Raw genomic sequence first — 25,644 nt, forward strand, 5'->3', positions numbered from 1 at the left:
CAAAGTACACAGACATTAATAAAACAGTGCTTAGAAGATCTCACTTTAGACATTGTATTTAAAAGCATTTTGGTTCTCTCCCTCTCCTAAAAGTATGTTTGAGGATTAACAAAGTGTTCACTTTAAATTATTGTAAATAGAACTGTTTATTTTTGGGAAATACTTAATTGCACTCTATTTAATTTTCTTCATGGATCCTTGAAAATGGATGTCTGAGACTGAGACAGGATTTATATGAAATGTACAATTCTGTACGTCACCAATTAAATCAAACAGAGGGATGGAATTCAACTCAAAAAGACAGAATTCAGGCAAAACCAGTGGGCCAATTAACAAGAATGCAATACAATTTATATTAAATTTTATATCTACACAAATTATGAAATGCAAGTCCTTAGGACATCCTTTCATAATCCTTTAGTAAACGAAAGAGAATAATCCTACTCTTTGTCTGCATTTGGGATTCTAACACATTGGCCAAAATCTTGGGCCGCAACGATGCTGTGCAAGGCTGATGATGTTATCAGTGTCCAATAATCAGTCATGCCCTTTTTTCATCAGTAGTAAAAATCTGAGATGGCCAGAGGCATGTAGCTAGACTCTATATAGAGTCTAGCTACAAATTAAACATTGTAAATGTGTGGGAGAATCAATTAAATGAATCAGCAAAACAGTATGTGAAAGCTGTGTAATTAGTCTTTTTTTCTGGTTCAAATTAATTAATCTTTGAATAAGTTGTTGTTTCTCACAATTTCTAGAGAAAACATAACATTTTATAAAAAGAAACATTCCAGTATAATATGGACTTTTGTTCAGACCTTAAAACAAAGCAGTATACTTGTAGATGTGAAGAAAGGTTTGAGTATTTATTTATTTATTTATTTATTTATTTATTTATTTATTTATTTATTTATTTATTTATTTATTTATTTATTTATTTAAGCACTGTGTCTGTAAAAGGTCACAAAATTTCACACTGAAGCTTACCTCAGTTGTCACTCAGGCTATATGTTGCTCAAGCTACTGTATTTTTCCTCAACCTGGAGTTATGATGGATTACAACTCCTATCATCCCCAAGCCAGCATGACCTTTGTTTTATTGAAGGTGATGCAAGGTTTTTAAAAACATGTTTTTTAAAAAGGAGAAATCATGTCTGGAAGTCATTTTCAAAATGAAAATACCTACTTTTTCTTAATATTCGGAAGTCTGCAGAATCAATTATTTCATTGTATTCTCTGTACCAGTGAACTTGGAGAGCGGGGGATGCTTGTATTCGGCATTCGAACACCACTAGCTGGCCTTTAGTGGCGTTGATATTCTGCAGGCCCTAAAGGACCAAAGGAAACCAGTCCAGAGTTTATATACAAAATCAACGTCTACACACATATGCCAAGCTTTTTTTGTGCTTAGGAAGTAATACAGTTTGTGACAGGAGAGTCATTTGGGTCAAAGGCAACCATGATCATGCAGCCTCACTGCCAGTTCTTCTATGAATTTAGGGTGGCAATTGTTAAGGAGTTAGATCCTGGAATAGTATCCTCGTGAACCATCTTGGACAAACATTTTGATTCGTCTAAGCAGAGTTGATTTGAATGCAGTGCAACTGTGTATGCATCTACAGTACTTAGAAATAAGCTCCATTGACTTCAGTAGTAACTTTTGTGGCAGCATGTACTGGATTACAGCCTTAATGATAGAACTGTTACTGTCCGATGCAGTGGTTCCCAACCTTGGGTCCCCAAATTTTCTTGGACTGCAGCTCACAGAAATCCTGGCCAGCACAGCCAATGGTGAAGGTTTCTGGAAGTTTTAGTCCAAGAACATCTGGGGACCCAACATTGGGAACCACTGGTCTAAAGGACTGTTCCTTTGCATTTAGCTTTGTCCCTTCTCTTCTAAGAAACCAGAAGTGAGCATGCATGGAGGATGAATATTGGATACTGGCAGAAGTTTGGTTCATGTTTGCATCTGGCCATCAAATAAACCACATGGAAATGTACTTTAGGTGTGAATGCTGCTTTGATGATACCAAGATGTAAGCCTCTCCAGATACTTCTGTAGTCTCATATTCTGACTATGGGTCAAACTTCACGAGATGGCAGTTTCCAGTTATAAGCTGATATGATGTTGTCCCCCCCAGCCCCTGAAAAAAAGCACTTCAAAGCTTTAATGCTTGAGCAATCAGAAACAGAATTATACAGTTTTATGTGTTTGTTTGTTTGTTTGTTTGATTTTTATGCCATCCCTCTAGTAAACACACTACTCTGGGTGGTTTAAAAAAGTTTAACCCATAGATGCCCTGATAGGTATTTAAGGATAAACTAGAGCTTTCTCAGGGAGAAGCAAGATTTCTCCTTCAGGTGCTTCTGTCACTCTTCCATGTTGGGGTTGAGTAACTGTGGCTCTCTATAGGGTTAATCCTGTACCAAAGCTAAGCAAAGTGTGCTGCTTATACATCACCCCATAGTGCTCAAAACATTCTCTGGGCAGTTTACAAAGTAAATATGAAAGGAATATTTTGCCCCCATCCCCGTGATCTGGGTACACATTTTTCCATCCACGGAAGAATGGAAGGTTGTGTCAGCCTTGATCAAGCTTCCTGAGCCTATTGGCATCAAACTCAAGCCATGAGTAGAATATTGCCTGCAGTACTGCAGTTGAACCACTGCACCAGAAGGCACTGTATGTATTAGAAAGGCTATTGGGGCCAGTCTAATTTTAAAATAGAAGTATAAAATAGGAAGGCGAGCAGGGCCCCAAAGCTGCCCTTCAGCAGACTGAATTAGCAGACACAAAGTTTACCCTGTCACTGTTTTTGCCACTGAGGTCAGAAATAGTTTTATTTTTGTCTCAGTTATATTTGGTCCTCCTTTTTGGCGACACATTTCCTCTTTTTTGATAGTTTGAGCCAGAGTGCTGTTATGCTTGGAGTGTTAGGCTACGAACCGGGAGGCTTGGTTTATTATTTATTTATTTATTGGATTTCTATCCTGGCCATCTCTAGACCAAAGGTCTACTCTGGATGGTTTACAAATTTAAAAACAATAAAACCAAAAACATATATTATAGGTCCAGGATGGCGAAGTATAAGAAATTAAGATATGGCAGGAGGGAAAGCCTGCCCAAATAGCCAGGTTTTAACCTAAACACACCCAGAGAGGGAGCCAGGCAGATCTCCATGGGCAAGTTGTTCCAGAGGCAAGGGGCCACTGCTGAGAAGGCCCTGTTCCTCATTCTCTCCTTCCGGACCTCCCTCAGCGTTAGGCCCCTCATCCGCCCAGCCTGGCTGGAACAAGTGACTCTGGCAGAACCGGGTGGGAGAAGGCACTCTGCCAGATATCAAGGTCTTAAACTATTTAGGGCTTTATATGAAATCGTAAGAACTTTGTTTGAATTCCTATTTTGCCATGAAACATGTTGGGTGATCTTGAGCCTCATGCTCACCTTCTTTTACCACACATGCTTGCTGGGAGTTTACAGTGGAATGAAGGACAACTATCGGTGCCCTTAAGCTCACTGTAGGGATAGAAATATGACAAATACATAAATAAGAAGCAGCTATCTTGAGAAGAATGAGATTTTCCTGTGTGAATGGAAATGCCTTCCCTTTGCACCACAGGAGGATTTTTTTATATCTATACAAGCCATTGCAGAATAGATTGCGCCACTCACCTTTATGAACACTGGGGCTGCTTCATAGGAACACCCAGTCTGGATCTGGGGTGGATTCTGCATCTGCATGTTAATGAAATGGGACACTCTGGAATAAGAATATCCAATATCCAGAGCTTTGGTACTTACATGTCCTCCCCCCCACATCTCCTCTAATCAGACGCTTATGAAAGAAGGAAATACTTAGTGCACTATCAACTGAAATTTACAGACTAGTTTAAGTGAAATCTTCTTCTGAGAATCCTTACTAACCACTCTAGGAAATGCTCCTGTTGACCAATACACAGAATAATTCACAAGAAGGAAATTGGTTGGCAGCATACAGATAGCCCATCATTAGAAGAGGGAACTCCTTACGTGCTGATAACTTCTAATTGTCACAGCAGGAGTTTTACAAACCTTGTGTAGTTTGCAAATTACCTTGCTTTGTTTTGTGGCTGGTCATGGGGAGGTAAACACAAGCTTCATTTGCAAATATGATTGCCTTGTCATGAAGACCTACCTGAATAATTTCTCTGGAACATTAATGGGCTGGAACTTGTAATACTGGGCGTTCTGTGAGGTGTAGTTTGGCACTCAGTGACTGGTGGTTTTACTCCATCTACATATGAAGCTTTGGATGTGTATTTGGGTCTGCCATTGTTATACCATCAAATACAAGCCACATGTTCTTGGTGAAGGGGGAGCTGCCTGGGAAATGGCACCAGTGATATAAATCACTACACAACCCTATACAACACAGCCTTCTCTCCCTCACTGCTGTCTGGCTACAGAACTTCAGCTGCAAACCTGAATCACACAATGTGGCTAGCAGGGACAGGAAGATCTCTTTCTTTAGCTTAGGAAAGAGGGTGGACATGTCATTGATTACCATTCTTCCACATTGCCCTGACAAGCACAGTGATCCTGAGAAACCCAACACTGAAAAGTTATGCTTGGCTTTCAGCCAATTTGTGCATGTATTTAATGGTTTAAAGCAGATCATCCTGACTTAATCTTTTTATTTTATACATTTGAGGGGGAAAAAACCTTAAAACACACTGTGAAGAGATGAATGCTGCAACAACTATAGCGCACTTTAATGTACTAAATGTCTGCTTTATAAATATGCAAAATTACTACTTGGTTTTATGATTCCCCCCCCCCCCAATATTTCAGGGTACATTCTTGGAAACAACCTATGTTATAGCCTGCAAGCCATTAACTGAGCGTTACTGTGCAGAAAATGGTCCAAGAGAAGTAAACCTAGGGCCTGTTTATACACCACAACAAGTATCCGTAAGCCATTTAAATATCTGGAAGCCATTTAAAGACACTTCACACGGTAGCTATTTATGGCGTGGTGAGCCATTGCATACCAGTGGCTCACCATGTACATCAGGCAATCATGAGTTTGCCACCACAAATGTTTATTTTTGGCCACATGTCATAACATATATTTGAAAAAGCCCAACTTGCTCATGTGAGCTGCACACAAGTATTTAATTATGCGGTATCACCACATGGCGGCTGGAACATGTAAACCATGCTCCATTCTTTCTGTTTAAATGACAACAACTTTTAGTTATCTTTTCCTTTCAGAAAGTCGCCGAAGATTCTAGTATAAGTAGAGACTTCTGGTTTTGACTGATTGGTAAGATTGTCAGAACATTTCAGACCCCAGAGGGTATAAGCTGTCAAGAAATCCAAATGTTATACTACTGTCTTTCCTGAAAATATAGTAGAGAGTGTATATATACAAATGATTGCTACACTTCTTAAAACAGCCAAAATATGTGTTCTGCAGTTCTGGCAATATAAAGAAGCCCAACAATAGTCAGCTAGTTAAGGAAATGTGGGAAATGATCCTAATGTTTATAATGTTTATATTTAAGACGGCAATTATCAATAGAATAATCACTTCATTAAAAGGCCTTGTTTATCTATTACTGAAATGATAGAATAAGGGGAAACTGTTTTCCCTTCTTTTTATTCAGCTTGGTCTAAACATATGCAACAATTTATTTTGGCTTTTCGAAGGGCATCTTTAAAATAGCATATGAATATAATTATTTCTCTTTACTTAAAAAAAGAGAAAATCTTTTTTAAAAACTAGTTTTCTTGATTGCTTATTAAATAAGCTGCTTGAGTAACAGCCATACTACTTTACCTAGGCTTCATGCTCTGGAGAGGACACTTCTCGATACAGAGCATGTTACCATAGTCTCTCGAGACTGAAGGATGCCTATGTACTATGTATGTATTAAATGACCACATAATTTTCAACAAGGATGAGCCACAGGTTGCCCAGCCCTGACATTTCATAATAAGGTGAAAGTTTGATGTCTGGAAATAACGGGTGAACAGTCAGGTATCATGTCTCAGGAATACTATTGTGTTTTCAAAGTTAAAAAATGGCTTATGGTTGGCTAACAACTCAAGGTGCTTAGACAGCAGACATGGACAGTTAGAAGAATTTTGCTCGAAGGTTTTTTATGTTGGTGGCTAGTAAGAGTGTGAATCCAACTTCACAGTCAGGAGCTGGCATTCTAGAGTTATAGTATGTGGTATGTTGGCAGGGGAGGTGGGGGAATAAATTCTTGTTGTTCCTTCCTACCAGTGGTTGCATCACACTGTGGATATTTTGACACTGGATGGGGCAGCTCTAAACTGTGATGTTTTGTGGCATCCAAACGAGTCACCCAGGTTCTGCAGCCAATCAGCTGTTCTCCTCCTCCTTCTTTTCCCATCTGTTTTATCTTGAATTCATCAACTATAGTGATCTATACTCCTTGGGTTTTTTAATTTCATGACCCAAGCGTTCTGACTTGCTTCTTGGAAACCAAGGAGCGCCAATCTGCTCCTGTAACTCTCCATGTTCCACTTGTACATTTTCTACAGTAGTACTTTTTTCCTCACAAGGAAACTGAATTCTTTACTGGTGCCTGAAAACATCTTACAATACGATGAAGTAGGAACCCATAGAAATAATTGTGATGGCTGGAAATGCATTTGCTTTTCGTTTTACAAAATGCAATCTTATAAAAAGAAACCCGTGTAATCTCTATACACTTCTCCCCAACTGCCGGAAAGGCATTTAAATCCCTGGATGTTTTGAATTCTCCATCTCTATACTAAGAAGCTGCTTTGATCCAACTATCCTTTCTGAAATGTCTCTGGAAGAATATGACAAATGGCTAAGCTCCAGGACAGCCACATGACTGCTTCTAATCCTCCCACTGACTGATGCCAAAACCCCAGCCAGACATGGTTTAAAAGGGACAAGGATTAAATGGGAAGGGGTATAAACCAGTGAGGAGACAAACCTGGAGTCCTAGCATTTGGCTGAATAGTTGGAGGGATTTTTGCGAAAGCATTTTCAAGTAACGCAAAGGGAAAAAAAATGAAAATGCGACCTACTCTTTGAGGATCAATGGATAATGGCTGGATCAAAGTGGAATAGGTGTGACGGGCTTTACTGTTGCTCAGCTCTTCATTGGCTGGGGAGCCAATGGTCAGGGACAGGCTGGCGGTTTTCCAGGTGGGCCTGGAGGGGAACAAACCGACCATCCAAACCATAAGCAGGACTTGTCAGAGGAAAGAGAAAGAAAAAAAAAGGAGAAAGAGAGTTTATTGGGTGAAAGAACCTCTGCACTTACTGTGACATGCCTTTGATCCAACTAATATGTCAGCAATCCCAGGGATGAGCTCAGTCCAGATTTCCTTATCAACCTACAGGGAAATATACAAGTCAGGCTCGTATGTTAAAACAGAATTACCACCTCTCCCCCTTGAAGGGAATTACAGTGAGCAAGTTTAGCAGATGAGGTGAAGACTGAAAGGCAGGCAGAGAGCATGAAATGGAACGGGCTAAAATTAGCAATGTTGCCACTGGGCACAAACAGAAGTGAGATTGTAACATGCCAGCCTCCGGCCACAAGCTGGAGAATACTTGGGGTCCATTTTTAAAATGTGTATTATTCTACATGCATTGATAACCTCCACTGATTCTGAGCCTAGAGCACTGATGGGGAATGTGTAGTCCTACAGATGGAGAGACCCCATGTGATGTAGTGTGTCAGCCTCGGTCTCAAGAGACCTGGGCTCAAATCCCGGCTTGGCCGTGGAAACTCACCAGAGGACAGCATCGGTAAGACTGCTCCTTAAATATTTCGCATATCTTGAAATCCTATTAATAGTAACAGTTATAAGAAAATTATGTGCTGTCAAGTCAATTCTTGTGATCTTTCTAGGTAGCGAATACTGTACTTTAAAATGGCCAACCATTTCTTTCTTCTAGGGACCTCCCTGGGAGTACAGCTTGCCCAAGGCTACACCGCCTGGCTGGTCTCCAGGTACGCACAGTCGGGAATTAAACTTCTGACCTCTGGCTCTGCCATGAAATACCCAAGTAGAGTTTCCAGATGTGACTTGAGAGTACCTAACACGTATACATGGATATGACTGGATACAACTCCCATCTGCCTCAGTCAGAATAGTTAATGGTAGGTGAAGATGTGAAATTTAATTTGACAATCTCTGGAGAGCTACACATTCCTACACATGGCCTAGAGATCAATCTAGATTTAACTGCAGCTAGTAGGTATTGATTTAAAGATGGCTCCGGTACCCTTTCAGTATTTGTGTAACAGAAAAAGAAGCAATGTGTATTCTAAGAACTGACAATCACACCTGGCACAATGCTGGAAGTGAACAGTGACACCTTCTGTTTATAAAAACATGTAAAATATTAGGTCTGTGCCAGAAGAAAAATGTACCGCCTCACAATCTGAAAATATGCCCAAAATAAAATTAAAAAGTGCATTGAATAGAAGAGAAGAAAACTTTGGACTCCCTGAGTGGGCTCTGAAGTTAAAAAGAGAGAGCAAAATGTACACTTAACAGTACAGTACAGGTAGAGGAATACATTGAGAAAGAATGTCAAGAATAAGATGCACACAAAAGAAACTTTTTAAAGCAAGACAAAGAAAATTGCTTGTCAAGATTACTCAACCAATATGCTTATAGTGGGGACAGACTATATAAAGATTAACATAAATTATTTATAATAGCTATAAATCACTTTCAAAAACTTTGTGTTACTTTCCCTGAAATATCTTTTTATTCTCTCTTTTAAAAATACTCTCTGTTGCAGATATGCTAATAATATACTATTTGGGGGCAGAGGGCGAGAGACACCAAACACAAAATCTAATCCACAATGCAATCATTAGTATATTAACTCTTAAACAACTTCCAGAGTTCAATGGCATTAACTTGTCTACAAGCATCCTTCGGGTTTCATTCTGAATAATCTTATTTGGTAATCTTTATTACCAAAACAGCCTATTATTGTACAATTTAATAAGCAGAAATTAACTTTGCTATTTTGTCGGTTAAGAAAAGGAAAGAAGGTATTAGGAATGACAATAACCCCCAAAATAACAAAGCAACTGAAACCAAAACTGAGGTATGGCTTTCAGCATTCAGCTTGGAATGTTGACACCATGTTGGAATGTTGCTGAGAACGGCTTCTAAATACAAGTGCAGGAAGTAAAATATCAAATTGTGCACTTAAACCCCTCAGGACATTTCTGCTGCTAACTATTCCTTTTCCTCTAACAAGATTTTAAACCATGGAGCACTCTCAAATAATCTGAATAAGGGATATGAATGCTGGTGAATTTATGCTCAGACAATTTCTCCTATTAATTAAATTCACCCAAAGTAAAAAACAGACAGAACCTTTAGTTCAGAGGACAAAGGTCAAGATATGAGGGTATACCAGTGCCACATCCCACTGCTTCTGCCAAAATCAACCATCCCCCCTCTCTCCTGCAGCTCACACTAGGCAATGAAAATCTATATAAAGATAGAGATACACTAACATTACTGGAAATACAAGCTACAAAAAAGAGTTGCAGAATATTGAAATGGAAAGCATTCATAGGAGCTTGATATAGTTATAAAGAGATCATTTTGAATTAAGTAAGAAGAATTCAAGAATGTTGCCTGTCCACTCACAAACAAACAAACAAAAAAAGCAAGCAAGCAAGCAAGCAAGCAAACGAACAGCTAAATAGTTAAGGATGGAAATGTTTTAAAAAGTGCAATTTAACAAAAGAAAAACTGGATGTGTTTCATAATTTTTTTAAATAGGTTCTATACAGGTGGAAAACTTTCTTTGGATAAAATGAGAGCGTATTTAGAGAAAAATGTAGGGAATAAATTACAAGAGGTGGAGATGTGATGAAATGTTTTTTTCAAAGTGAAGAGATGGAAGATATTATTAATAAATTAAAAGGAGGGATAGATGGATTAGGACTGGAATATTATAAAATCTTTAGAAAGATGTTGACATATATGTTGAAGTCCTTGTTTAATAAAATAATGGAAAGATTCTATGATCTTAGAAGAATGCATTAATAGTATTAATTCCAAATCCTAATAAAGATCTTGCAGCTCTGGGTGCTTTTAGACCTCTTCCTTTAATTAATCAAGATGCTAAGATTTTTACAGCAGTATTAGCAAAGAGAATAAATAATTTTATTGTTAAATATATCAAGGAAGACCAAACTGGGTTTATAGCAGGGAGACAGATAGCAGATTTGACTAAAAGAGTATTGAATGCAATAGATGTTACAGGTAAACAAAAATTAAAAGTGGGAGTAATTGCATTAGATACTTTGATAGCATTTGATTGTGTGGAATGGCCAACTGTGTTAGTGAAAAGAACAGTTAACCTTAGGCTGACGTACTAGACAGGGATATCCCCTTTATTTATTAATTATTTATTTATTTGATTTATATCCCGCCCATCTGGTCTGGTCGACCACTCTGGGCAACTTCCAATAAAGGTGTATACAGTAAAACATAAGGATATTCCAAACAATCCGAACACATACAATAATAAAATGAATAATGAATGAAAGAAAAAATAAAGAATTAAATATTGACAGGAGGGAAGGCCTGAACGTATAACCATGTTTTAAGTTGACTCTTAAAAGTGCCCAGCGTAAGGGCCGCACGAATCACCGGAGGAAGGTTATTCCAGAGGCGAGGAGCCACCGCCGAGAAGGCCTGGTTTCGTGTCCTTTCCTTCCGGGCCTCCCACGGCATTAGGCTCCTCAGCCTCACCTCCTGGCTCGTGTGGGTGATCCGAGTAGATCTTGGTGGGAGTAGGTGTTCCGCCAAGTATCGAGGTCCTAAACCATTTAGGGCCTTATATGTAAGCATTAACACTTTGAAGTCAATGCGGAAATGGATGGGCATGGCCAGAGTAGGAGAGATATGTTAGTATTTTCTCACTCCAGTAAGGAGTCTGGCTACCTTTCCCTGATCATTTATTTATTTATTTATTTATTGGACTTATATACCACCCCATAACGCTACAAGCACTCTCCGGGCGGTTTACAATTTTTAATTATACAGGCTACACACTGCCCCCCCAGCAAGCTGGCTACTCATTTTACCGACCTTGGAAGGATGGAAGGCTAAGTCAACCTTGCATTAGTTATAGAAAATGATATTAGAAAAGATAATTTAATAAGAGGTATAGATTTCAAAGATAAATTAAGATTATCTTATTTATTGGTGATACTTTATTAATAATAGACTACTCATTTAAGGTTATGGATCAAGTCAAATTGCATTTGACATAATTTGGGGAGATAATGGATTTACAGACAAATTGGCATAAATCAGAGACAATGTTGTTCAGTTGAAATAAAGAGGAGAAGGAGAAGGTTAGGAATAAATTCAAGGTCAATTATGTATTATGAAGTATCTAGGTATAAATATTACAAAAATTGCAATGTTTTAAAAAGGAAAAGGATAAATCAAAACAAGAAATTAAGGATAAATTGAATGATTTTAGAAAGATTGGAGTATAGTGGTTTGATAACATAGCAGTGTGTAAAATGAAGATTTTACCTAAATATATATTTTTATTTATTATTTATTTAAAATATTTATATGAAACTTTTCTCCTAAAGGATCCAAGGCAGCTTACAGTATCAAAAGAAACAAAGTTTATTATGTCACCAATAAAGATAACAGCTTGCATAAATCTCAGAAATCAGGAATGTTAGGTCTTCCAAATATAAAGTTATTTTATATAGTTAATCAAATGAGATATATGGTGAGTATAATATCTCAGCTTGATAATTTATATGTTCAAAGTTGGAATTTCAAGAAGTTGCAGGATTTTTTTGAAAATATTCTTTTAAAACTAAATAACGAGAGTATTATAAAAAAGACAGAAACTTCTTTCCTTAGAAATATGTTACAAATTCGGAGTAAGTATAGAAAAATATTTATTCCATTAATTTCCCATTATATCTAGTAGTACAGTGGCTCCCAACCTTGGGTCCCCAGATGTTCTTGGACTACAACTCCCAGAAGTTCTGGCCTGCACAAGCTAGTTGCTGAGGCTTCTGGGAGTTTTAGTCCAAGAACATTTTGGAATAGCAGAATTAGAGAAATTTCCAGAGAACTTGAAGGAGTTTGGAGAAAACATTAAGAAAAACAAGTTAATTGATTAAAAGATTGGTTGGAGAATACAGTATGACTAATACGGGGCAAATAATGGCAGTATTAGAAGGGAAAATATGTTAATTTTATTCAATTGGAACAAAGCACTAAAGAATGGGTAAAAAGAAATGGTAAATGCAGGGATCTTACAATTTTGAAGAAATTGAAGTACAAGGAATATGAAAATAAGACAATGAAAGGGCTAACAAGTAGAATTTATAAGATATTGATAGAAGTAAAGTACCAACATTATATTCTTAAAATATTAGAGGACTCAGATTTGGATGGGGAAATAAGTACTGAAATAAGGAAGAATATATGGGATAAAAATATTAAAGTATAAATCTGTAAGTATAAAAGAACTTTTTTACAAACTAGTTTGGATATGGTATCTAATGCTGATTAAATTGAATTTAATGGATAATAAATATTCCAATTTATTTTGGAGATATGGTCAAGACATAGGTACATTCATGTATGGTAGGAATGTGAGAACATATTGGAATTTTGGAGGCTTTGTTTTTAAGGAAATGAATGAAATATTGAAGTTAAATATAAACGTATGCCATAGAATAGAGCTTTTATTAATATTTGATAAGGAACAATGGGATTGGATAATGCAAGACCTAATTATGAACTTATCAACAAGATCAATGATAACAAAGGATGATCTGGGGGCTGGAAACCAAGCCTTATGAGGAAAGGCTGAAAGAATTGGGCATGTTTAGCCTTGAGAAAAGAAGACTGAGGGGAGATATGACAGCACTTTTCAAATATCGGAAAGGGTGTCATACAGAGGAGGGGCAAGATCAGTTCTCAATCATCCCAGAGTGCGGGATGAATTACACTCTGGAGTAATTCAAGAAAAACTTAGATAATCACCTGGCAGATATGCTTTGCGTGTATTCCTGCCTTGAGCAGGGGGTTGAACTTGATGGCCTTGTAGGCTCCTTCCAGCTTCACTTTTCTATGATTCTAAGAATTGAAAAATAAAGCATAATTTTCAATTAAATGATTGGTATAAAGAAGTTTGGAATATAGCTTTTAATGATAAGTTAATGCGTGCAGTAGATAATGGTATCTGCAGGGGATTGGTTCCATGCTCACTCCACTTGCATGGATGCCGAAAATCGCAGATATGCAAACCCTATTTATAGCATAGTCTCTGGTTCCCTGTAGTGACCAGTTACAGTAACACACCTTGGAAACACGTATTCATGGGATTTTTTCATTTAATATTTTCAGGCAGCCGTTAACTGAAACTGTGGCTATTGATCCCATGGCTATGACAGTCCTACTGTAACATGTGAGTAAAAAAGGGTTTGATAAATAGGATTATTTTTAGTGATATCTGTGGAACTTGCCTTGTTGCCATCTGGGGGTTGTGATGTCAGTGGGGGAGTCAATCTGCTCTCTTAGTCAGAACTTTACAGGAACTATCCAAGGTGCTGAACCTTAAATCCCAGATAGGCTTACTATTTTAGACAGTGTTTTTAAAGTTTAGTCGAAAACACAGAACGGATTCGCCTCATACTGACCTCACAGTCAACAGGCATCCTCCTCCTCCAAACCTCCAAAAATCCTTTTTTGAGCTACTCCTACATCCATTAGAAAGTAGCATATATGTTAGGAATGGAAGCAGCAGTGCCACTGGGAAGCTGGCTTTCAGTGCATGGGAGGAGATAATAAATGAAGGAGTTGGTATTGCCTTGTAGTATACCTAGATGATGGTGCTGGTGGTGATTCGCACATTGACCGAAGTTATGCAACTGTCATACCTTTTGGAGGCAAATTGCCTCTCATTAAGAAAATCACCAGAGAGATTATCTGTTGTGTGCCCTGAGTTGCGTGACTCAATATCTGACTGATAATGTCTGCAGTGATTTCTTAACTTTAAGCAATTCATTATTTGCTTTACACTTCTGTAACTAACAGGAATTTAGTCTATATTTTTATCATCCCCCTACTCTACATAAACTGAACCTGGGAATGTTGATGCATTGGCTTTACCCATTGCAAAAATAAAAGCCAAGCTAGATAGAATGGTAAAGTCATGGTTCTCTCTCTAGTGTGTGTGTGTGTGTGTGTGTGTGTGTGTGTGTGTGTGTGTGTGTGTGAGAGAGAGAGAGAGAGAGAGAGAGAGAGACAGAGACAGAGACAGAGACAGAAACAGAGACAGAGACAGAGAGAACTCCCCTGTTTTATCCAACATCCCCCCCAGCTGTGACTAGGCTCTTTCTCATGTAACAGTTGCAATAGAAATTAGTTAAATTGCCCCGGTACTTGGTCAGCTTAGTATTTTGAACACCACAAAAAATAACTCATGCCTGATGGATGTTGTGTAGCTATTCAGAGTTCCTTTGTGTGTGTACAAAGTGAATTCCAGTCTCGATTAATTAATGGCAGCCCCCTCCATGAACAATGGTGCGGCTTCTTGGCAACTCTCAATTGCTAATCTTAGCAGTTCATTTGTTGTCAGCAAATGAGGCAACAGAAGATTGCCTGTCTTTCAAATAATTGCATGTTACTCAAGAGAAGCCTTCTCACTCTAGTGCCATCTCCTCATATTTCCTACCATGATTAAAAACAAACAAACAGACATGCCTTTTCTTTCCCTCTGCACATCAAGAGTTTCTGATCTGCTTTGGCAAAAACTTCCACATTATACCGGCCATGTCCTTGGGAGACAGAATGCCACAGATTATACCGAATGGAGCCATTTTAGTGAGCTCAGTGTTCCACGTAAATGGCAACCTTTACTCGGCGTAATTCTAGATCTTAGTGAAGATGATGGAATTAGACTCCTCTGCCAGATGAAGACAGGGGGACCTTTGTAACCCAACACGAGGCACATTATAAGGTACATACCAGTCATGCTGTTGATACAAACAATAATGATGACTACCTGAATAGCTGAGATGTTTGCACAATTATGCTCTCTCTCCAGTACAGGGACAAACGTAATATGAAGAGGGTTAGGAAAATATTATGAAGCCTCTATGGAACACTTTGCCAGAGATCTGCGACATAGACACTCTACTCAAAGGTGTTTTAGCAACGAACATTTATTTGTGTGCCGTGGGGTGGGGGTTGGAAATGAAATCTCTGAAACCTCCTGGTCAAGAGGTAAGGAAGCCTTCGTTTGAATGCATGGGTATTTCTTGTGCTGTTAAAAAATAAATATAGTACCTCTGTAAAGTCTTCCACTAACTTTGGATGAGGTGAATGCCTCAAGCTGCATTCAAACATGTTGAAACCTTGCTGTTTTAACAATGAAGGTTGTTTATGTGCTGAGTATTTATATAAATGTAGGGTGTTTTATGGTCTGATACGGTACAATTTTTATGCGCTTGCATTTTGTAGTATCGAACTCTTTTTAAAAAAAACAATTTTGATTTTGAGTGGGCATGAGAGGATGCTTGGGAGACGTATTCTACATGCATTAAAGCTGAGCCGCTTTGGCTGGAATATGTGCAATCCTTCTTTCACCCAAACAAGAAAAGGCACTTTTCCAAAAGCAGCTTGTTTCTTTGTTTACAGAGGGAGAATATACCAAGAAAAACGAGCAATTTTTAAAAATGAAACTAGGCATTATCTGCTAAAACTAGCATCTTGCAGTTCATTGCAAATTAAATATTTTTTAAAAAATGCTAGAATTGTTTAAATATATGCAACAATTTTTTTCAAGAGACCTTGGACTTTTAGGAACAGGCTGCAGTTCCGGAAGGAGGGTGCAATAGGCGCTGTCTTGGGAGAGAGCCGGTGAGTGAAGTGAGGCTTTTTTTGACTCTTGACAGCAGAGGCTGCATTGGCATTTCAAGGGGGGGGCAGGCAAGGCAGGGGCCACAAACTATCATCCCGCAGGCCGCAAATGGCCCCCAGGCTGCATGTTTGAGACCCCTGTGTTAAAGGAACTCAACAAACAGCAAGTCATTATATATACTTATATTTCCATGACTGAGCTGGTTTATGGAAGAATAAAGAACTCCCCTTTAAAAGTTATTCATGTTATGCCTCCTAGTGGTAAAGATTTAACTTTTGGTCATAGATATTGCTACCATTCAACAAAGGGAAAGAATCCCAAAATAAGATTTTAGGTGAGATCCGGAATGTATATTTTTTTAGGGCTTTCACTCTGACCCTCTTATTGATATTTAATTCCTGGTATTTGCCTGACTACCAACTGCTGGTGGTAGTTCCACTGATACCGTCTGCACTATGAGCACTTCTAAAGCTTTGTGTCTGACAACTACTTATGCGTGCCATTGTGCGTCCTCTCCTTGTCATTCTTGACTTATACTGGGAATGAAGGACGTATTCCTATGGTATTCTTTCTCAGTAAAGACAAGAATGAGTACACAGGCAGCTCAAAGCCGCATCAGCTCACCTCTAATGTGTTGAGGGCCCGTATAGTTAAAAGACAGGGTGTGTGGGGGTTGTTTAGCAGGGAAAGATCTGTTTGACTTGAAGAAAAGAAAAAGTGGAGAGGATTAAAGGAATGAAGTAGAGGACAGAAAGAGTCGGTGGCCTTAATCAGGGCTAACATCCTGGCATAAGAAGTTAAGTGCTCCAGATAAACTTTACAAAGCAACACAGGATTGACAACCAGTTGCATGAAAATTGCAACACGGTCCAGCCTGCAACTGCCTGACCGAGAACGGAGGCCAAAATGGAGGGCATTTGTCTTACCTCCTCCAGCTCAGACAACTAGCCCTCACCTCTGAAATAGGAAAATGTGTTTTTCTGGGCTCTTTGCCCAGCAGGCATGCCTTCTCAGAACATCCTGTTTTAGAAATTAACTGGTAGTGAAAGGAAATAAAACATTAGATTTTAAAAACATCACCTTTTCAGTCTGACTCACTGGACTATAATAGCTGGTGTCATTTGATCTTCTCTCCCCACCAGTTTTTACGGACACATATCTCGGCAGCAACCTAAGACGTTTCCCAGCAACTGCTCAACGCCTTGCCCCTGCACAATTTCCCCTAGTTAGTGTCAGAGAGTTCCCCAAGGAGGTAAGGAAAGGCCCTGGAACATGTTCTTTTTTTCAGGTGGATCTAGGGAGGATGTTGGCTCTCTTTAATAACAGCGGGGAGAAGGGAACTTGTGGCCACTGCTCAGAGGGCTATAAAAAGTTCCATGGAAGTTACTTAACACTCCCTCACACACTTCTGCAGGCAAACAGCAGATTAGAAATCAAGGAAACAAACAAGCAAGCAAACAAACAAACAAAGAGAAGAAAGCCTGGGGATTTTAATTCAGAAGGCTACAAGAATGGGTGTCCAAAGAATTACAATGGGACTTTAATTCTGAACTATTGTGGTTTTGCTTTTGCACAATATGGTTCATGAAGATTTTTTTATGTGCATACTAAAATAAAGGTCTTTGGTGTAAGCCATTCTTTGTGTGTGCAAATTCTTTTTAAAAGCACTTAATTGTGTTACTTGATTTTAATAACCTACCTGTCCTTTTATAATTCCTTTTTACTACCTTCAGAACAGGTATTTCCCAATACTGTTTTCTCAATCTTACAGGAATGACACACAACAGTCATTCTCAAACTGACACCAGAAACAGTTTTCTTTCAGATTTTTGGAAGGGCTCCCCCCCTCCTCCAGTAGTTGTCTAGAACAGTGGTTCTTAACCTTTTTGAAAGAAACGCCCCCTTGAGCCATTGAGGAAGTTATCATCGCCCCCCTCCCCGTGGTGATGATATTTATTTATTTATTTATTTATTTATTTATTTATTTATTTATTTATTTATTTATTTATTTATTTATTTATTTATGACACTTAAATCCAATGACCCCTGAAAACAAAATTAAATTCCAAGAAAATGAAATGCCCCCAAAAAAGTAGCATTTAATGATTTAGTTGCAAGTGAATTTTAAGATGCAAAAAGAAATATAAAAAGGGCATGAAAACAAATGCAGGAACTAAAAATTTCAAGACAAAAAATCTGAAACTAAATTAAAATTGGAGGAAAATATATATTCATTCACACTGTAAAAAGGCTGCGGCCATCTTCACAGGTTTGGCTTGCTCCAGCACCCCCCTACCGCCCCCTTCTGCTCCAGCGCCCCCACGCCGCCCCTTTTTGTTCTACCGCCCCCCTGAAAAATGAAATCGCCCCCTGGGGGGCATTATCGCCCACGTTAAGAACCACTGGTCTAGAAAACCTGTTCACTAAATTAGGATGCTGGTCAAGTTATTTTTTAAAATCATAAGAGCACCTTTCCAAATAGCTTGAGGAAAGCATCCTTTTAAAAACTCATCATCCAATGCAGGGGCTAGTTCTCTCTGAGGAGAAAAAGAACATCATGTCACCCTCTGAAAGGATGAGCCCTCCCATCAAAGCCAAGGTGTCATTCAAGGAGACACTGCAAAGTTGATAGTTGTTAGTTACCAGCATGATTCAATACTTTTGCTATTTTGGGATGAGAGAGCTCTTGGCTGTCCCTCACACAGCCCTATAAATATTTGATACTAACATGACAACCCGTGATTTTCTAACAGCACCATGAAGACAAACTGCTAGACACAATGTTTTTTATGTGAATTAAATTAATAATTTGATTTTTAAAAGTAAACTGCAGTGTTGAGTGTGTGTAGGGAGTAAGTCTCCCAACAGCCATGGTCCTGATAAACCCTTCCATACAGGAAGGTATGGAAGATATTTCCATCCAGAGAAATCCCTCTGAAGACACCAATACGAAAACAGCTACAGCTTGAAGAAAATGCACAATAAGTGACGACATTCCCTGTTGTGTGTTTTTAGGAAAGGAAGCAAGGAAATTACAATGGTTGTTAACATGATAGATTTTCCTCGGTAACAAGCAACACTTTTGCCTTTCTGGAGGAGCCTAAACTGCTTTCTTAGAGCAAGTTGAAGGAGTTTGTTTTCAGTTTGTAGGCCATTTTATTACCTTCGTAGATGGATGGCTTTTGTTTTTAAAAAGGACCAAAGGCTAACAGAAAGCAGGAAACCACTTTTTAAAACTCTAATATCTGTCGGTTGCCTTTCAGATCCTTGCGAAGAACTTCCTAAAACATCACTTTGAAAAGTACCTTTCCAAGCTCTACAAATGGCAATCTTATTTTCAGAGTGCTAACCCTTAATGTTGCAAAAACAGCACTATCCACAGCCAAATGTGTGAAGCAGACTTCAGAAGCTCCAAAATATTACTGAAGTGCTTTAAAAAGAGAACTGAAGCGGGAGATCCTAGACTGTAGCACATGGAAGAGAAAAAAGGCCTGATGCCCAAGCCTGTTGCCTATTTCAGGAGGGGACGTGGGAATGGGGTATCCTGGAGAATGGTGTGACAGACTGGATCCTTGAACTTCCACCCTTTGTTGCAAATTCCAGTTTTGTGCAGTAATTTGAGTTCCACAACTCTATGGTCTATGTAGCTCCCAGTACAAATGAGTGATACTAACAATTTTGTCCATTCAGTGTAAGAGAAGCGTTAATACCGAATGGGTGCAATCCTGTTGAATGGGGAAGAAGAGTAGCTTAACATGCTTTTTGCACAAGTGATCCCAAGTTTAAGCTGCAATTCTATGATGCTTGAAATCTCGGGAGATGCTAGAGGCCATTGCACACAATATAGAGAGGGAGAGATGGACAGATGCTTTAAGCATAAGGCAGATTTTTCTGTGAACTCTTTCTCTCAATATTCAGTAAAGCGTCCTTCAATTCCCCAGCTGTAATCAAGCATTTTTGCTCAGCAATGGATGAGCAAAAATTATTACCTGAGATGATCTGGAAATTGCTGCTTCTAGCCAAGTTAATTCCCAATCTTACAAGTGTTCTGTGCCCCACTGCCAGGCCCTACTTTAGAATCACCACCACAGGCAGTTTGCTTGACCAGTGCCTATGCTGATTATATGAAGATTATATGAATTCTCTGGCCACAGTTTGGTGAGTTTAGGCTCTCTGAGAACATGGATGTCCAAGAGTTATGGAAGATTCAAGCCATGTAAGACTTCCTGATGAAACTGCAGCTTAAATTGCCTCCGGAAGCAGTCCGGAGACAGAAACACTTCTTTCTGCTGAAGTTGAGTAATATGGTCCCAAGAGCCAACACTTGCTCAACTGGGGCAAATTGCACCTGCTGTGGCTTCCGATGAGTCTTCAAGAGTGGCAATATACACAGCACTCTGCAGTAATACTATCTGTCTTTCTACAGAACTGTGAAAAGAGCTGAAACTTGGAGGTATGTCTTCTAATCACTCCAGCAGGTGCACATGGGAAAGCACTTATGCCCACTGGCACAGCAGCTATTTCCCAGCAGAGTCTGTCATGGACAGTCCATAAAAGACACATTTTGTAATCCAGATGTCTTTGTCAGTGCAATATTATTTTTACACAGGGAATTTTGTACAAAAGTAGGATACTATCCTCTGCCTTCATTATTCATTTCCAACTACTGCACTGTGGCAGAATTCATTACTATAACTACTACTATTAATGCCCTCATTAAAGATGGTTTACCACACTTCTTATTAAATAAATTCCATAAAAGATATTCCTTAGGACCAAATTCTGCGGTACAGATCACCTGCCATTAGAAGCTGAAACCTATGATCTTTCTGGAAATGTAATAATTGGAAACATTAATGATTGAGCAATCATACTTGCAAACAAAGCCTGTGCCTGACAACCAATCACAAAACAAAGCAAGCTGATTTGCAGACTACAGGAAGTGTGAAAAGCTCATGCTGGGATGATCAGATCTGTCCAATGCTTAAGGGATTCTGTCTTTTAATAAACTATCTGTAATTTTCAGACACTCTGGACAAATTTCTCTGTTGTTCTCAATTCATGTTTTCCATTTATTGGAGTTAACTTGAAAGTTAATTTGAATCCACTAAAAGAGAGGTATAAGCAATCTTGTCAAATAATCCTATATTTACTAAAGGAAGCCTCATCTATAGCTAACTTTGTGATTTCAGATGCAGAAACAAAAGTATTCTGAAATATGCACATGTGAAAAATAAACACCCAAAGTTTCTCATGTTAGGATTATTTGGGAGTTAAATAGTTCAATACTTAAAATGATTCAGAGCAACAGGACATGATCCATGCTCCATATAGGACTTAAGTAATTTGAGGGCCAGTTTTCCAGGACTGCTGTGATAAATAGATGAGTGTCAGAGGAGACTTGCCATTCTGTCCAGTGGTTGGTGTGTGCTGATGTATATGTGCACTGAAGCATAGGGAGAGAAGGCTTCACTGGACCCAATGTGCAGAGCCATGGAGATAATTAAGACTGATGAGAGAATGACATAGAACACAAGAAAAAGAGAATGGCATAAATAAGCACAAATCCTGGTTAAACTTCTCTAAAAATGGCCTTTTAAAAATAACAAAGAAACATGGGTAAGAAACTTGAATAAAACAAAAATGGCACTCCCACTCATTGTATCATTTTTGAAAAATAACTTAACAGTGTCCTCATTACACAAAGTTACTTTTCGGAAGCAATGTTAGTGTTTGCAACTTGCTACTACCAAGCACATGTATTCACACGTATACACAACTAAATGACAGAGCTTTTAATATTGTATCCTGAAAATAACATACAGAATAGCTCCACTTGCATATGCTGCTATTGCAATATAGTTTGTATGGATATATAACTTATTCCATAATTGCTCCCCTCCCTCCTCCAGAGAACGATGGCACACAGACACACACATTCTGCTACGTGGCAGAGTGCAATAGTGCCTAAAAATATGCAGCAAATGCATCAAGCATAATTAGATGTTTTGATAGTCAGGGGAGGTGGATTTTTGGGATTCGCTGAATAGCAGAGGCCTACGTTTCTGCCAAACAACTGATCTGAGTTGGGAATCCCAGGCCGTGGGGCCCGCCTGGCCTGTCTGTAGGATGTATAGCAGAATCCAGCCTTGGAAACCTGATCTGATTAATTTCTAATTTTAACTATGTGTGTAGCATTTAATACAGAAGCAGCTGATGGTGTATAAATCTACGGCCTGTCAAGCAGCCCAAGTGCAGGGCTAAAGCTGAGGTTGCTCTTTAAGCGCAAACATAAGCTTGAAAGCAGGGCTCTGTTTTTTTAAAAACGCGCTGCTGCGGCCATTGCGCTCGGACAAACAAATGAGAGCGACAAACCTCCTTTTTTATGACATAGGAATGGAGCGCGACATCACAAAAAGCTGTAGAAGATCACATAAGGGCTGAAACCTTAACCACAAAAAATGTGCCAGAGACTATTGTTTTAGCCCAATGGTTAAATGACATGCTGTTTACATACCTGTTCGAGTGTTTATGAGAAGCTGAAAAAAGAGAGAGAGAGAGAAACCTGGTCATACAATCTTTCTTTCGTACAAGACTTTACAGGGTCCCTGGTGGCATTCATCTATCTCCTTGGGGAAAAAAAAGGTTGCATGCAAGTCATCCCACAAAAGTTTTCAAAGGGTGGCCTTCCATGAGCGGATGAGGCTAAGCTGTTGGGAGACCCTTGAGCTGCTGGATGTCACTCTCATCACTTAAGGATAAATTGAGGAAGTGAGCTCAGGGTATGCTCAGATTTCTGTCTTTTCATCAGCTGACTCAAGATTACTAGATTGAACAGCACCAGAGCCTGGCTTGTCACTGCCAGAAAGTGACTGTTGAGCTGTTTCGTATACAATTCTTGAGAGACACAGTCTATAAACAAGATGTATGACATTTAGGATATGGATGTTTAAGAAATGCAGCTAGGCATACAAGCCAGTCTCCAATCTAAATCAAACAGAAAGGACTGAAATAGTAAAAAACATCCATACTGGTCCCTACTTATTTATTTAAGAATGCAAGTGTTAAATAAAATAAAACAGATTGTAAAGGCAATGTTTCCTTCCATGTTCCTCTTGGCTACTATCTTATTGAGTCTTTGCTTATGGGTTCTCACTTTAAAGAAGTTGAACGCTGAAAGTTTCAAAACACCACTACTAGCAATCTCATTATAGCTTAGTATTCACACAGGAAGCAGCTTATTTGGGGTCAAGAGATCTTTAGTATCCTATTAAAAATAATGGAAAAAGTAATACTATTCTTTGGAGTTGAAGCTACGCAAAGCACCAGTTGAAGGCAGTTCAGAAGTCATAAATGAAGTCTGATTGCTTGTAAAGTATTTTCGGATTGCAGCCTCTGTTTATTTTAATTATCCCAGATTTCTAGCTCATCCGTATAAAGGATACGGCAATAAAAAGAAGAAGTAAAATGCTTGTAAAATCATTACATACAACACTGTAATCAAAATTACCTCATAACTAGCCATTGCTGTGTTGTCTGCAGGACACTTTACTGTCTGAGGGAAATATGCTGGCCCCTCCCCACTGCATGTGCAGAAGTCTGCTGGAGGGGCAGCTGTGATGGGACATTGCCCATTAGCCCACCTAAGGTTACTGGCTCGTGCAGGCGAGGGGCCCAGGACAGGCCTACTGTTCACACAGACATTTTAGAACATGGAAAACTGCTGTGGCTGAAGATGAGTAGTTTTTGATGGATGTGCTGCTGCCCTCCTGCCTACCCCCGCCCCCTAATGGTTATACATTCTGCCTAATGGTAAGGATGGCCCTGAATCATTACAAAATGAGTGGAGAGAGCCGGTATACCATTTGGTGAGATATTTGCATCCAATGGCTTCCATATCTCAAGTGACAGTATTCGGTCTGGCTCCTTCCACTGTCATTAAGTGGCTTAAGAAAACAGTCACTTCAGGATATTGGCAAATTACACAGTTCCTTTGCTCCATGGAGGGGCAGAGGAAGTGTTTTTCAAAACATTCTTTAATCCTAGAGCTGATGGACTGCACCACTTATATAAAAATGAATAATTGCTGAGGACTTCTGGCTTGACGCTGTGACGAGACAGCAGGAGGAGGATGGAGCTCTGTCCCCTGGGCTGAATTTCAATCTGTTTGGGACTCCTCAGGGGGTTAAAATGGAAGTGAGAGCTGGACCATAGAGAAGGCTGACCACAGAAGAATTGATGCTTTTGATTTGTGGTGTTGGTGGAGTCTCTTGAGAGTCCCCTGGATTGTACGGAGAACAAACCTATCCATCTTGCAAGAAATCAACCCTGAGTACTCACTGGAAGGACAGATCCTGAAACTGAGGCTCTAATACTTTGGTCATCTCATGAGAAGACTCCCTGGAAAAGACCCTGATGTTGGGAAAGTGTGAGGGCAAGAGGAGAAGGGGATGACAAAGGATGAGATGGATGGACAGTGTCATCGAAGCTACCAACATGAATTTGACCAAACTCCGGGAGGCAGTGGAAGACAGGAGGGCCTGGCGTGCTCTGGTCCATGGAGTCACAAAGAGTCAGACATGACTTAATGACTAAACAACAACAACAAGAATGAGGTGTGAAAACTCCTTAAGCAGCTGCTGGTGCTCCTAAGAGATGGGTTGCTGTCAGTTTCTAGACTGCTGGAAGCAAAATAAGGTTCAAATACCCTTCAGAGACTTGGTTCAGATGCAAGTCATTTTCTCTAATCCTTTATTTCTGATAAATATCAGTTAGAGCAGCCTCATGGGATTTGTGCTTCACAGAGTTGTGGTAAGAACAAAAGAACACAGTAAACATGCTATAATAAAAATCATACATCATTGTCATAGTATATACTGTACTATGCCTTCTTGACTGTTCAAAGTCCTTCATGTCTGTTGTTTTATGATGTTACCTGACCGGGGGGGGGGGGTAGTCACTATGTGAACGAATCAGAGATTGTGGCAAACTACAGCAACTATGAATTTTGATTGGACTATGTAGAAGAGGACTGTAGAGTTGTCAAGTTCTGCCTCTGTTCTTTAACCTTTAGAACTCTAGGTTATTTTTCTAGAGATAACAAAGGTTTTAAAAAAATTTATTTTCTGAATTTTGTGCTATGAATGGGAATAAATGCAACTAGGTCTAGAGTTTGCAACGCCAATGGCGTAATTTCTCCCTTTCCACAGTGCATCATTCTTCCATACAGAGACTTCCAGATAAGGTTCATTTTTAATCATGCAACGGAATTGCTTCATTTGTTGGTTTTTAAAGGGGTGGAGATAGTCTGACAATATTGTTTCCAGGTTCAACTGGCTGTATTTTCCCCAGCCAACACAAGCTTCTTTTTATTTCTTTTTATTTTAGAAGAGTGGAAGGGGGAATTGGAATAGTTAAAACAATGCCTTTTGATTGGTAGTGCTGGCAGTCATTGATCTAGAATAGAATTGGGGAAGCTTTGATCCTTCAGACTTCTTGGACTTCAATGCCCAGAAGCCCCAGCTGTTATACCCAATAGGAAGTGACCTTGAATTGTCATTCAAAATGTCTGGAAGGCCAGAAGCACTCCCAGTCTTCCGTTTTTCTTTATACAGTATTTCAAACATCCCTTCTGGTTAGCACCAGCTGGTCAGTTTCATAGGCGAAGGACAAACTTGGTCCTGACAGGGTACTGTAC

The 25,644-nt window shown here is 39.2% G+C and overlaps 1 protein-coding gene and 1 long non-coding RNA gene across 4 annotated transcripts in view; one reads left to right on the forward strand and one right to left on the reverse strand.

Annotated features, from left to right (window-relative positions):
• MYOT (myotilin) overlaps positions 1 to 22,544 on the reverse strand; it is a 55,839-nt gene extending 33,295 nt beyond the window's left edge. For 2 of the 3 annotated variants that reach the window (XM_078385694.1, XM_072990117.2), the window contains exons 1-5: positions 22,465 to 22,544; positions 7,312 to 7,384; positions 7,073 to 7,199; positions 3,674 to 3,736; positions 1,187 to 1,328 (exon numbers count right to left, since the gene is read on the reverse strand). In XM_078385694.1, coding sequence (XP_078241820.1) covers positions 1,187 to 1,328; positions 3,674 to 3,736; positions 7,073 to 7,199; positions 7,312 to 7,319 — 340 coding nt within the window. In that variant the 5' untranslated portion in view covers positions 7,320 to 7,384; positions 22,465 to 22,544. The remainder of the gene's footprint in view (positions 1 to 1,186; positions 1,329 to 3,673; positions 3,737 to 7,072; positions 7,200 to 7,311; positions 7,385 to 22,464) is intronic. The other variant, XM_072990118.2, reaches the window with a different exon arrangement.
• On the forward strand, positions 14,585 to 20,987 carry LOC140704477 (uncharacterized). Its single transcript, XR_012083689.2, has 2 exons — positions 14,585 to 15,310; positions 19,211 to 20,987. It is a non-coding gene; the product is annotated as an uncharacterized LOC140704477 (long non-coding RNA).
• Positions 22,545 to 25,644: the final 3,100 nt, after the last annotated feature.

The sequence above is a fragment of the Pogona vitticeps genome, chromosome 2 (assembly GCF_051106095.1).
Source record: "Pogona vitticeps strain Pit_001003342236 chromosome 2, PviZW2.1, whole genome shotgun sequence".
Taxonomy (NCBI): domain Eukaryota; kingdom Metazoa; phylum Chordata; class Lepidosauria; order Squamata; family Agamidae; genus Pogona; species Pogona vitticeps.